The sequence below is a fragment of the Ctenopharyngodon idella genome, chromosome 11 (genome assembly GCF_019924925.1).
Source record: "Ctenopharyngodon idella isolate HZGC_01 chromosome 11, HZGC01, whole genome shotgun sequence".
Classification (NCBI taxonomy): Eukaryota; Metazoa; Chordata; class Actinopteri; order Cypriniformes; family Xenocyprididae; genus Ctenopharyngodon; species Ctenopharyngodon idella.
Window position 1 is genome coordinate 20,431,721 of NC_067230.1, and position 12,932 is coordinate 20,444,652.

General features: G+C 38.3%; 1 protein-coding gene across 3 annotated transcripts in view; it reads left to right on the plus strand.

Annotated features, from left to right (window-relative positions):
* arhgap46a (Rho GTPase activating protein 46a) overlaps positions 1-12,712 on the plus strand; it is a 38,243-nt gene extending 25,531 nt beyond the window's left edge. For all 3 annotated transcript variants that reach the window (XM_051911765.1, XM_051911764.1, XM_051911766.1), the window contains 8 exons: positions 53-1,355; positions 4,087-4,711; positions 6,653-6,745; positions 8,796-8,869; positions 8,955-9,154; positions 10,844-10,935; positions 11,025-11,194; positions 11,291-12,712. In XM_051911765.1, the coding sequence (XP_051767725.1) occupies positions 53-1,355; positions 4,087-4,711; positions 6,653-6,745; positions 8,796-8,869; positions 8,955-9,154; positions 10,844-10,935; positions 11,025-11,194; positions 11,291-11,485 (2,752 nt within the window). In that variant the 3' untranslated portion in view covers positions 11,486-12,712. The remainder of the gene's footprint in view (positions 1-52; positions 1,356-4,086; positions 4,712-6,652; positions 6,746-8,795; positions 8,870-8,954; positions 9,155-10,843; positions 10,936-11,024; positions 11,195-11,290) is intronic.
* Positions 12,713-12,932: the final 220 nt, after the last annotated feature.

Consider the following 12,932-nt stretch of genomic DNA (forward strand, 5'->3'; position numbering starts at 1 on the left):
TTATTTTTGTTTTTCTTATTTTGACCATTTTTTTTTTTTTTACTTTTTACAGGCAAGAGCAAAGAGACACATCTCAGAGGTGGCAGCCCTCACCTGGATCCAAAGCCGCCATGTTGGTAAAGGTCAGCAGCATTGGCAGAAGCCAGACAAGAGGAACCAGCGGAGCTGCTTCCCTTCATCTCCCACAGAGCAAAGCCAGTGACCATAATGCCTGCACACTCAATCCTGGCAGCATCAAATCTGTTTCAGGCTACATGCTGTCCCCGCAGGCTTACAAAACCACACCAGGAGGAAAAATAGCAGCGGACTCAAGGCAGGCCCACCACTTGAGGAAGGCGAGCAATGGCAGCTTCTGCCTTGTGACCTCTGGGGACTCTACAACGTCTCTACGACCACAGTCCAACTCACCAAGGCCAGTATCTCCTCAGTATGGAGCAACTGCACGTCTCTATGACGATCCATCATCCGATTGCCCCATTTACGACGAGCCTCCAGTAGATATGGAGGTTGAAGGTGCCCACCTACACAATGGCCCGTCCAGACACAATCACAGCCTCCAGAAGATGAAACTCCTCCAGCACCCGGGTCAGTCTCACACCGGATCCAGACACAAGAGAAACCCTTCAGACTATAGTCCAGCAGGCTTGGAGTGTATCAAGCACATGGTGAATGTTGATCCCAAACAAGGACTCCTTTCCACCTCACCGGTCCCGTCTCCAAGCCCTTCTCCGACCTCAGCATCCGAGTCTCTGCTTCTCCCGACAAGGGGACTTCAGAAGGAACCCGCCAGCCTGGAGAAGAAGCAGTCATTGAGGATCCTAGAAGCGAGTGTACTCCGAGCTATGGAGGTGCACCACAGCCGGCAGGGCAGCCAAGGATCTCAGGACTATTCCACACCACCACCTCCCGCCGTTAGCTACCAGGACTCAGGTTACTCAACCGGCCCGTCACCTAGCCTTCGGAGAAAAAGCAGGAGGAGGATAGGTGCTGGAGCCCAGGGCCGACCCGGTTCTGTGGGCAGCACCGGGGAACTTACAGCCCTGAACGAGCGCTTGATGGAAGAGATGAGGGAGGTGGTCAGTCGCTCAAACACCATGCGGGAGACCAAAGCTAGTTTGGATTCTGAGATGTCTGAGAGCTCTTCCTCGCAGCGCACACACAGCGTGGGACGGTGCTCCTCCAGGGAGGACGTTGCATCTTGCAGCAGGTCAATAAGCAGGACAAGTAACCATCCCAGTATGGCCTTCACACCTCTGGAGATTCCAGGACGGCAGAAGCGGACTTATGAAAAGGTGGACACGCTTGAGAAGAGTGTGACTTTGTCCTCACCAGAGACTGCTGGACCCCCCTCACAGGTATGTCATAGAAATTTTGCAGTTTCAATAACTTTTCAATAAAGTTGACATTAGTTTAATATCATGAACTGACAATCAACACTACGTTTACAACATTTATTAAACGTCGTTAAAGGGATAGTTCATCCAAAAAAGAAAATTCACTACTTGAAATTACTTGATGAAACTTTCATTATTGGGTGAACTTTCCCTTTAATGTTAATTAACTGTTCAAGTATAAATTAACATTTTATTCATGTATTATGAACAAGCATGAATTAACAATGAATAATAGTATATTTATAGTTTAAATACATTAACTAATGTTAACAAAAAAAAAATCTTATTGTAAAATCATGTTACTGGCAGTCTTCTGGTAAACTATCACTTACTTACAATGAGCTTAACATTTACATGTCCTCCATGGGAGTCGTTTTCCCTTGTTATTTTATAGAGATTTGCAGTCTCGTAGAAAATATGTGTATGAACTTCTGGCACAGTGTATTTTCCACAGATCTTGAGTTTCAGCATCATTAAAAACCAGACGTTGTATTTGTTTAATCTCTATGTGGAACTGTTGTGAGAGCGTTTTGTTTTGGTTGAAGTTTTTCATGCCTGTCTGATTTTTTACTATGGTCTTTATTAGAAACAGATTATTATGTACACCTTACACCAGCCATTATAACATAATAGTGATGTAAAATATCAGTCTTGTAGTTATTTCAGTCTAAAACATAAATTGCAATGAGGCAACAGGCAGTATAACAACATCTTTCTCTTGGGTATTCAACATTGCAGTAAGGCAAGTTAGAAGCAGTTCCTCGGCTGCACATGATTCTAGTTAAGGGCAATGATTTCACTCAAAGGAACGGTTACTGCTGTTCTAACCCGTAGCAAAGCTGTAATCTGTCCTCCCTCAGTGATGAATTCTATCTGCATTGTTCAACAGCCAGGCGCCCAGAGGACCGTACATGTCAAGAACTTACTACTTGGGTTTCGATACAGTCAGCTCTGAAAACATGAAAGGGATTGTTTTAGGGATTTGAGACTTACAGGTGCTGATCGTTGCAAACGTTTTCATTACCTATTTAAAAAGAGGCGATGATATTTACTCTCTTCGCGCCCACCTCTTCCCCCCCACGGTCCTCTGATACGAGTCCAGCAGTGAACTGTCTGGGTAATGGGTGAAATGCCAGAACGTAGAGGAGCTGCAAAACACGACGCCTATTGAGCAGGAAGGATGGCTACTGTGGCCCATATGGTAGCATCGCTGACACAGACGGGACAGTTGGGTACTGGACAGGCGTGGTCACTATACCGACCAATTGTGTGTCTACAGTGCAGCCGATAGGGGTTTGATACCTGCTGGGGATTGTTCCATAAGCTGATGACATCATAGGTCACCTCATTCCCTGGTGTATAAGTCATTTCACCACACTGGCAATTTCAGTGTGCCACTTCCCAAAACCTTTGGCAGATGAGACGAATAAACGAAAAAAAAAAAACTATGGTATGATTCTGTTTCGTGTCATAGGGAACCATAGAGAATCCATCCTTAACAGTGATCTGAAACTATTAAAAATTGTTTTGTTAATTGAAATAAAGCTGAAATAAAATAAATTATAAATAAATATTAGATAAAAAGTCAAGTTGACATACTAAAATCATTGAATGTGAAATAAAAAAAAAATCTAAACAGATATTTTTCTATATGAAAATTAAAATGAAACTTGAAAATTAAAAATAAAAGCTAATTCAAAATATTAGTGAATAATATATATATATAGTAAATAAATAAGGTCCCACTTTATATTAAGTGGCTTTAACTACTATGTACTTACATCAAAAAGTAAGTACAATGTACTTATTGGGTTCATATTGAGTTGCAAAACACTTTTGCTGCTATTAAGGTGGGATACGGGTAAGGATAGGGACAGGTTTGGTGGTATGGGTAGGTTTAAGGGTAAGGTGTAAGGGATGGGTCAACAGTGTAATTATAAATGTAATTACAGAAATTAATTACAGATGTAATTACATGCAGGTGTTTTTAAAATACAAGTACAATGTAAAAACATGTATGTACACAATAAGTGCATTGTATCAAATGATTCATTTAAATGTAAGTACATAGTAGTTAAGGCCACTTAATATAAAGTGGGACCATAAATAATACTAAAATAACACAGATCTGTAAGTTTAAGTTAAAAAAAAAAACCATAATTTAAACAGACCAACATTGTTTCTACAAACATGAACTCTAATTTGTTTTGCTTAAATGACCTCTATGAATTATTTCATTTTGACCCACAGTGTCCTAAATACTCTATATTTGGTATAAAAGTTGGTGCTCACACGTTGTGTCTGGATTTTGTAAAAGGAATACAGCTTTCAGTACAGCAAGAGAGACAATGACTGCATAAGGGACCTTCTTACAGGACACAATTCCTCAAGGGATCAAAATGAGGCCATTGCTGGAATTGCACTATTTTTTAGACACATGGAAGGAGAAACAACTTACTCTAGAAGGACTTTTAATGTCAGCGATTCATCTATAGTGGATTGGAATTCTTTTTATATAGTGTTTGATGGATTTTGTTGTAATTAATTTACAAATTTAGGCAGAGCTTAACAGAGGGACAGAGAGTTCAGTAAACAGCAGTTGGAACAAACTGAAGCTGTGGAGAAATAGATTTTTTTATTTTTTTATTTTTATGAATACTGTTGTTCTCACCGTGTTTCTCCTCCTCTTTAGGCGGGAACTCTGGAGCCAAAGGTTCAGTTGGAGAGCCGAAAGAAAGGTATGGTAGAAGGCCGAACGGGTTCACTCGGCCCTCATCGCCACGTAGCCAGCGAAATCAATTTGCAGGGAGGTGATGGTGGGGCTTACCAGCTATCCTACGCCACCCTCCGTCAGCCACCACCCCCAGACGCCAACATGGCCGACTGGGCTAGCAAGCACCTGAACATGCACACCCAGGGCCTGTTCCGCCGTCGAGTCTCCATCGCCAACATGCTGTCCTGGAACCGCGGCTCCATCAAGAAACCCATGCTGATGACCAATGACCGCACTGTGCGCAAAGAAGCCTGCGAGATGTTTAAGCTTGTCCAGGCATACATGGGAGACCGACCTTCGCGGCTGGACCGGCGACATGCGGCTCTCCTCATTGTCACTAAGTGCTGGGGCATGCAGGGCCTGAGGGATGAGCTCTATGTCCAGCTCGTGAGGCAGACCACAGGCAACACCAGTCCACGCAGTCTGGCAGCCGGCTGGGAGCTTATGGCTGTGTGCCTTGCCTTCTTCGCTCCTTCACCCAAGTTCTGCTGCTACCTGGAAGGCTACATTCAGAGGCACATGGAGCCAACCAATGACAAGAAAAGTGAGTTTGTCAGTTAATTAAAAATCAAGTAATAAAATTTAATATAAAATAAGCTTGCTAGTTGACCCATACACTAGACCTACAGGCAATGTGTCTCGCCAAATCATCAAGAAGTTGTTCACACAGGACACATTCTTGTGTTCTAACTGAATGGAATGGAAGGCCTAAAGACACATTTTTAAAACTTGTCGCGGCATCTTAAAAATGCGAAGAACTGTCAAAGTCAGAGTTTTGGGGTAGTACTTTTTTCTTTTTTCTTTTTAAGGAATTAATATTATTATTTAGCAAGGATGCATAAATTGACAAAAGGAGACAGTAAAGACTTTTATAATGTTACAAAAGATTTCCATTTCGAATAAAGGTTGTTCTTTTGAACTTTCTATTCAAAGAATCCAGAAAAAATGTATCACGGTTTCCACACAAATATTAAGCAGCACAACTGTTTTCAACATTGATAATAAAATGAAAATGTTACTTGAGCACAAAATCAGCATATTAGAATAATTTCTGAAGGTGACACTGAAGACTGGAGTAATGATGCAGCTTTTCTATAACAGGAATAAATTACATTTTTAAATATATTAAAATTGAAAACAGTTATTTTAAATTTCAATAATATTTCACAGTATTAGTTTTACTGTATATTTGATCAAATAAAGGACCTTTCTTAAACATTAAAAAATCTTACCTCTTAATATGCAATTAATTGTGATTTAATTAATTTGCATATAATTTAACTAATTTTATTCTTATATACACTACCGGTCTGACATTTAAATAGTTGACAAAAAGGCCCCAAACAAATTAGTAGTTGCCCAAATAGTTACCCATCAATTTCAAAAGGTAAAACAACAAGAAATTTCCAATAAATCAAGCTATTTTCTTGACATCTGAACATATCTAATGTCAGCAGAATACACTACCATTCAAAAGTTTGGAAACATTACTATTTGTAATGTTTTTGAACGAAGTCTCTTATGCTCATTAAGGCTGCATTTATTTCGTAATAAATACAGAAAAAACAATAATATTGTGAAATATTATTACAATTTAAAATGATGGTTTTCTATTTTAATATACTTTAAAATATAATTTATTTCTGTGATGCAAAGCTGAATTGCCAGCATCATTACTCCAGTCTTCAGTGTCACATGATCCTTCAGAAATCATTGTAATATGCTGATTTATTATCAATGTTGGAAACAGTTGTGCTGCTTAATATTATTTTATAACCTGTGATACTTTTTCAGGATTCTTTGATGAATAAAAGGTTAAAAAGAACAGCATTTATTCAAAATATAAATCTTTTCTAACAATATAAATCTTTACTATCACTTTTTATCAATTTAACACATCTGTGCTGAATAAAAGTATTCATTTCTTTCAAAAAAAAAAAAGAAAGAAAAAGAAATGACTGACCCCAAACTTTTGAACGGTAGTGTATATTGTTACAAAAGATTTCTATTTTAAATAAATGCTGATATTTTTTTAACTTTTTATTCATCAATGAATCCTGAAAAAGTATCACAGGTTATAAAATAATATTAAGCAGCACAACTGTTTCCAACATTGATAATAAATCAGCATATTACAATGATTTCTGAAGGATCATGTGACACTGAAGACTGGAGTAATGATGCTGAAAATTCAGATTTGCGTCACAGAAATAAATTATATTTTAAAGTATATTGAAATAGAAAACCATAATTTTAAATTGTAATAATATTTCACAATATTATTGTTTTTTCTGTATTTATTATGAAATAAATGCAGCCTTAATGAGCATAAGAGACTTTGTTCAAAAACATTAAAAATAGTAATGTTTCCAAACTTTTGACTGGTAGTGTATGTATATATATGTATCAAATGAAAGCAATATTTTATTTATGGATTGTTTACATTTTTTGTTTCATTTTATTTTGCTTTTTGTCTCCTTTGCAGTAACCCAGTACATACTGGACCAGCAGGATATTAAGAAGAAGAACTCAAAGTCAAGGAAGAAGAGAAAACAGAGCTCAGAGGAGGAAGCAGAAGGTAGTTTTTCTTTAAACCCTTAGCATTCCTAAGGTCTCTTTTGAATGGTATTTGTACTATGGGTGGTAGAGTGGAACGCTAACATGGCTGTTTCCTTATCTGAGACACATTTTGGAACAAAAATATAAATAAAAAATTTACCAAAGTCAGATGAAAGTTTGTTGAAATAGACATTTGAGAGATTTTCAAGAAACTTGTAATATGTAATGTATCAATTAGAGATTTACTGCACCTTTATGAAATACACTAAAGAAGAATTAGATGTTGGTATGCATCTCTCTGTAAATATATATTGAGTGCTCTTCATGGGTGCATTAGCAGCGTCAATTGTTTGACATGTCAATAAAACTATTTTAATTAGTCTTTTCAGGCAGTACGCATCACGTGTGCTAATCAGTAAATGACAGTGCCTCCGTATGGTGACACTTTGACCTTGTTACTGTTACCACAATGATTGGCCCTGATGATCTCATCAGATTTCTGCCTACACATAGCCGTGGCATTGACCACAGTGAGGATCCCTCACACTGATTTTCACTGCCTGCAGGCATGGCATAACAGTGACTCACAGCCACTGCTGCAGACCTACTCATGAGCCGTCTCTAGTCACAGGATCATTAGACTAGCACCAGCAGCCACTGGCCACTTGAAGGAGCAGGATATGGCTCATATGTCTGCCATAGCATGCAATGATTTTGAATCATTCGGTTGGATCTGATGGGCAGATGTCCAGATAAGTGGGTCGACTTCACAGATAGTGCTGCAGCTGGGTGTGAGTCATTATGGGGGGATTCTTAAGGCTAGATCTGGTCTTTATGTAGGGCTGGCTCAGCTGAGGAGTTTATTGGGATGTTAAGCTGGAAACCCTGATGACGGGGCCGCTGTAAAACAGGAATTTACTCATCTCTCTGACATAGGGAGTCACCACAAAGATCTGTGTGGTCTCATTTGCGACCTCTGAAAAGATTGTTGTTTCCTCTGGCTTTCCTTCACTTTATTGTTGCCTTTCATTTCAAATGAGGGCAAGCTGTTGCTTCAGAGCCGGACCACCAGCACTTAGTCATACAAAATATTCAGAATTAAGCAGAATCTGTATGTTTACCCTGTAAATGAACTGTTTAGGTTCAGGATTCGGAGAAAAAAAAAAAAAAGAGAGATCAAGGGCAAATTTACAACACAATATCTCTCATTAAACATAATTGCAGTCTGGTGCAAGGAAATGAACAAGAGGTTGTGTCAACACGCATGTGTGTCACCTGTTTGCTATAAATCTAAAGGGGTGTCGAGTTTGGGGCACATTCCAGAAAAGATGCTTTTTATTGCCGCACAAGTTTTTACCATCTGGCTCCTTTAGTTAAGATTCCCAAAGCCTGCAGTGACGGTATTAGAAATGCCCCCTATGGATTTAACTTTGGAGTTATGAACATCTCCTGTGAAACCAGAAGAGACCGGCTGTGGTTTCTCTGAAATACCGAGCATAGACTGCTATAAATTCAACATTTCTGAATGTACAATAAATCATAGTGATTCTACAAGTCTGGAGTTTGTTTCAGAATCTGACATCAAGTGATATCTGCGAATATCATTTATTCTAAGTAATGGAAAAGGTTCTGCGATGTCTACTTTTATAGTCCATGTCTCTTACATAACAGAAGGACAAAACAGCACATTGATGAAGCACAGCCTAGTAGAAAACCCCTCTGTCTGTTTGTTTCCTCTCCTCCAGTTTACGTGTTGATCTGATGAGTCATTGCTAACAGAATGCGCAGGCTGGATTTCCTCCTCCACGCTTTTGATGGAACCAGATAATTTTTCATTCATTGTTAAAACAGTGACTCATTTTGAAGTGCTTCACTCTTCACGTGCCGCTGTGATCTCATGATCACTGATGCTATAGCAACAGCAGCATTATGGAAAAGTGACTCAGTTCTCAAAGTGTTCGCCTTGTAAAACAGGTTTTGATGCATTAGATGTAAATCTGTCAGCCATTAGACTGTGCAGGTCCCATGTCTAAGAATAATATGAATAACTCTTGTCTTTTCATCTCTAGCGCTCCCCATCAGCACATATGCCAAGTACTGCTACCGGAAGCTCCAGAAAGTGTCGGTTACTGGAGGGAAAAAGGTGAGTTTTTAACAAATACACTGAAGAAGAATCAGATGTTTAAGAAAAAAAACAATAAGTAGCAATTCCTCTATTTCACATAAAGGGTCTCCGTAAGCCTAGCTTGGAAGAGGTGGACCACAGTCGACGTGCCATCATGACCCCCTCACTATTCGGCAGCTCTCTAGAGGAAGTGATGGAGCGGCAGAGTGAACTCTTTCCAGACAGGAAGTTGCCATGGGTGCAAGTGCAGCTGTCTCAATATGTGCTGGCTCTGGGTGGAGCTCAGACTGAGGGGATATTCAGGTAAGACCTGCTCAACTTGCTGCTAATTGAAGAGCAAGTAACAAGTAAATAATTAAAAGTTGCAACGTTACTAGCTCAACTAAATTTTTCAGTAATGTAACATTAGCACAGCTAAAAAAAAAGAACCTTAGTGAAATTTTGTGCAAATTTATCTGTTTAAGTTAAATACTCGCACACTAATTGCATGTTTTTGCTCCGAGTGCAAAAATAAATCATATCATCACATAATTTATTTAAAGGGATAGTTCACCCAAAAATGAAAATTTGATGTTTATCTGCTTACCCCCAGGGCATCCAAGATGTAGGTGACTTTGTTTCTTCAGTAGAACACAAATGATAATTTTTAACTCCAACCGTTGCGGTCTGTCAGTCGTATAATGCATGTCAATGGGAACACCATCTATAAGAGTAAAAAAAACATGCACAGACAAATCCAAATTAAACCCTGCGGCTCGTGACGACACATTGATGTCCTGAGACACGAAACGATCAGTTTGTGCGAGAAACTGAACAGTATTTATATCATTTTTCACCTCTAAAACACCACTATGTCCAACTGCCTTGAGCAGTGAGGTCTGAACGTGCTCATTGAAGTATAAGCACGAGAGATCACTTCCGTCATCAGAACGCGTTTCAGACCTCACCAACCAGATGTGCAAGGCAGTTGGACATAGTGGTGTTTTAGAGGTGAAAAATGATATAAATACTGTTCGGTTTCTCGCACAAACCAATCGTTTCGTGTCTTAGGACATCAATGTGTCGTCACGAGCCGCAGGGTTTAATTTGGATTTGTGTGTGCATGTTTTTGTGACTCTTATAGATGGAGTTCCCATTGACATGCATTATACGACTGACAGACCGCAACGGTTGGAGTTAAAAATCATCATTTGTGTTCTACTGAAGAAACAAAGTCACCTACATCTTGGATGCCCTGGGGGTAAGCAGATAAACATCAAATTTTCATTTTTGGGTGAACTATCCCTTTAAAAGGACTTCGTGCCCTTAAAAACCTCCTGTGTAATTTGTAGTGTTAAACTATTCAGACTATATCTATCTATCTATCTGTCTATCTATCTATCATCTACATTAACAGTTATCAGTACAGTATCCATCATTGATACAGTTCGCATCAGATTTCGATTTACAGTCATATTTATATAACATTCCACTTTTTATACCCTTTAACAAATTGGATAAAGGGGGACCATACCCTTACAGCATATAATAACCTCAAGAACTTCCTTCCAGAACACCTGCGACTCTACATTCCCACATAGAGTGAAACAGTGTGCCAATTTCCTCTTTACAATTTATGCAATTATCCAGGTTGTTAGGATTAATCCTATGCAATTTAACTGGGGTAATGCATGTCCTAGGCATCCATTTGTATTGTAGTGTTCTACACCTAGTATTATTGACAGATTGAGTTTGAGCCAAAAGGCAAGGGCGATTAAAGTCTCCTTTTAAACATTTCAAATCACGAGTAGCTTGTTGCTTGGCAAACTGCAGTTTCAAAATTGCACAAATTATGGATGCGAAAGACTAACTGTTTATAAATATGCTCTGCAAACTCTAAAACATTGGTGGACATACAGTTTTGCCCGACTCAGTTCACTGTTCATGCATAATTATGGTGTGCTGTCTCCCTCTGGTGGTTCTCGAGTGTAACGTTACATTTTCCTCCTACAGGGTCCCTGGTGACATTGATGAAGTTAATGCACTGAAGCTACAGGTGGACCAGTGGAGGATTCCTGAAAACTTATCAGACCCTAATGTTCCTGGTGAGTAACTATTCTCATGCATTTTTAAGAATACTACATAGCCAAAGACAACCAAAAGTTTAAACCTCTTATACTAATGTTTTCCTCAGCCTCTCTGATGAAGCTCTGGTACCGTGAGCTGGAAGAGCCTCTCATCCCTATGAGTTTCTACAAGCAGTGTGTCAGTAACTATGACGATCCTGTGGCAGCCATCAGTGTGGTGCAGTTGCTGCCTGAGCTCAACCGACTGGTGCTGTGCTACTTCATCCACTTCCTACAGGTAGCCACAACACTCAAACACACACAATGGGCAGCAGTGCTTTTAAATGCACAAAAATGTCTTATTTCACTTATATATGTCCCATGTCTTCCTCAGGTTTTTGCTCAGCCTGCGAATGTCGCAGTCACTAAAATGGACGTGAACAACCTTGCTATGGTAATGGCTCCTAATTGCCTTCGGTGCCAATCGGACGACCCCCGTGTCATATTCGAGAACACCCGCAAGGAGATGTCTTTCTTGCGAATGCTTATTGTACATCTGGACACAAGCTTCATAGAGGGCATTGTTTAAAGTTCTCGTTTTGTCTCATTGGCAGTATATGAATCAGTGATACACAACCAACCTTCTCACAAATACGACATTGTGGACAAAAACTAAGCAAAATCTAAGAGAAAAGTACACTTTTAAGGATGATTGTTTGTGAATTTTTTTTTATTTTGACCATAAAACTCTCAACAACTTCACTGTTACTTTCGTTAATTAGATGTGTTCTGCCCACCTCGGTGATATAAAGACTGGTAAATTTGAAATTCATTGATGGCAGAAATTTCACGCCTTCATCCAAGTTCTTTGCATGCTCAAGAAATGCATGAAAAAATGCAATTGCGATGATTACGAAATATTAGTAGTTTACATACGTTAATGTGCATTGCAAGGGTCAAAGTTAAAAGTAACTTGCATGGATGCATTGGATTGTGAGCACTCAAACGCTGTCTGCTTGTTTTGTATAGTAAGTCATGGTGACCGGCTGTAAGAAAGCAGTTTATTTAGTTTGTTCTCTGACAGTATATTTGTGTATTTGTGGATTTCAAAGAAAAGGTCATCCGTATGAACATTGTATTTGTTCTTAGTTAGTAAAAGTAACTAAAGAAAAAAGAAAAATAGGTTTTGTGTGACTTTTTCATACTCTATCCAATAATATACAGTATTTTAAGATGTGAAAATTTTCTATTTTATTTTATGATTTTTTTTTTTTTTTTTAAACTGTTAAACTCCCTGATAATCAGGAATATAATTTATGTGAAATTGTGCTGAAAATGAAATGTCATGAAATGGTACATTTTCAGCTCCCATTGGAAGTCCACAGCATCACACATACCATTTGAAAATACTACTTCTGAGAAAGTTTGTAAATGAATTAAATATTTTAAGTGATAATGAAAATATATGCCATTGTATGATGCCTGTGAAATAGCCTTTGAAGAATTAAAATGTAAAATCTTGGAAAAGAGTAGTTAAAATCCAAAAAGACACAGGTAGCCTTTGTGTATTCATGTTCTTTATGAGTTTTTGTATGTAAATAAAGCTTGTAAATAGTGCTGCTTATTTTACTGACGTTACTTATAAATGGAACTGAGTGGTGTGAGTTGTTGGAAAATAGAAAATCTAAACACTTTTGTATTTAGTATTCTGTGCTATCGACTGTATGATCAAAATATTCTAAACAACCTTTGGATTGTGTGTGTATTTTGTGTGAAATGGATGTTGAGGAATAAGTATAATAAAGTTTCACAAAGATGTGATTTGTTTATTTATTTCATATTTTAGGGGTAAAGACAATGTTTTAAAATTACTCTCTTTATATGTAATTTAATTAAATTAAGTAAATTAAGCTCTATACGTTATAACTATATAATGTTACATTATATAAATACGCTATTGTTTAAAAGTTTGCGGTCTGTAAGATTTTTAAATGTTTTTGAAATGAGTTTCTTCACCAAAGCTGCATTTATTTATT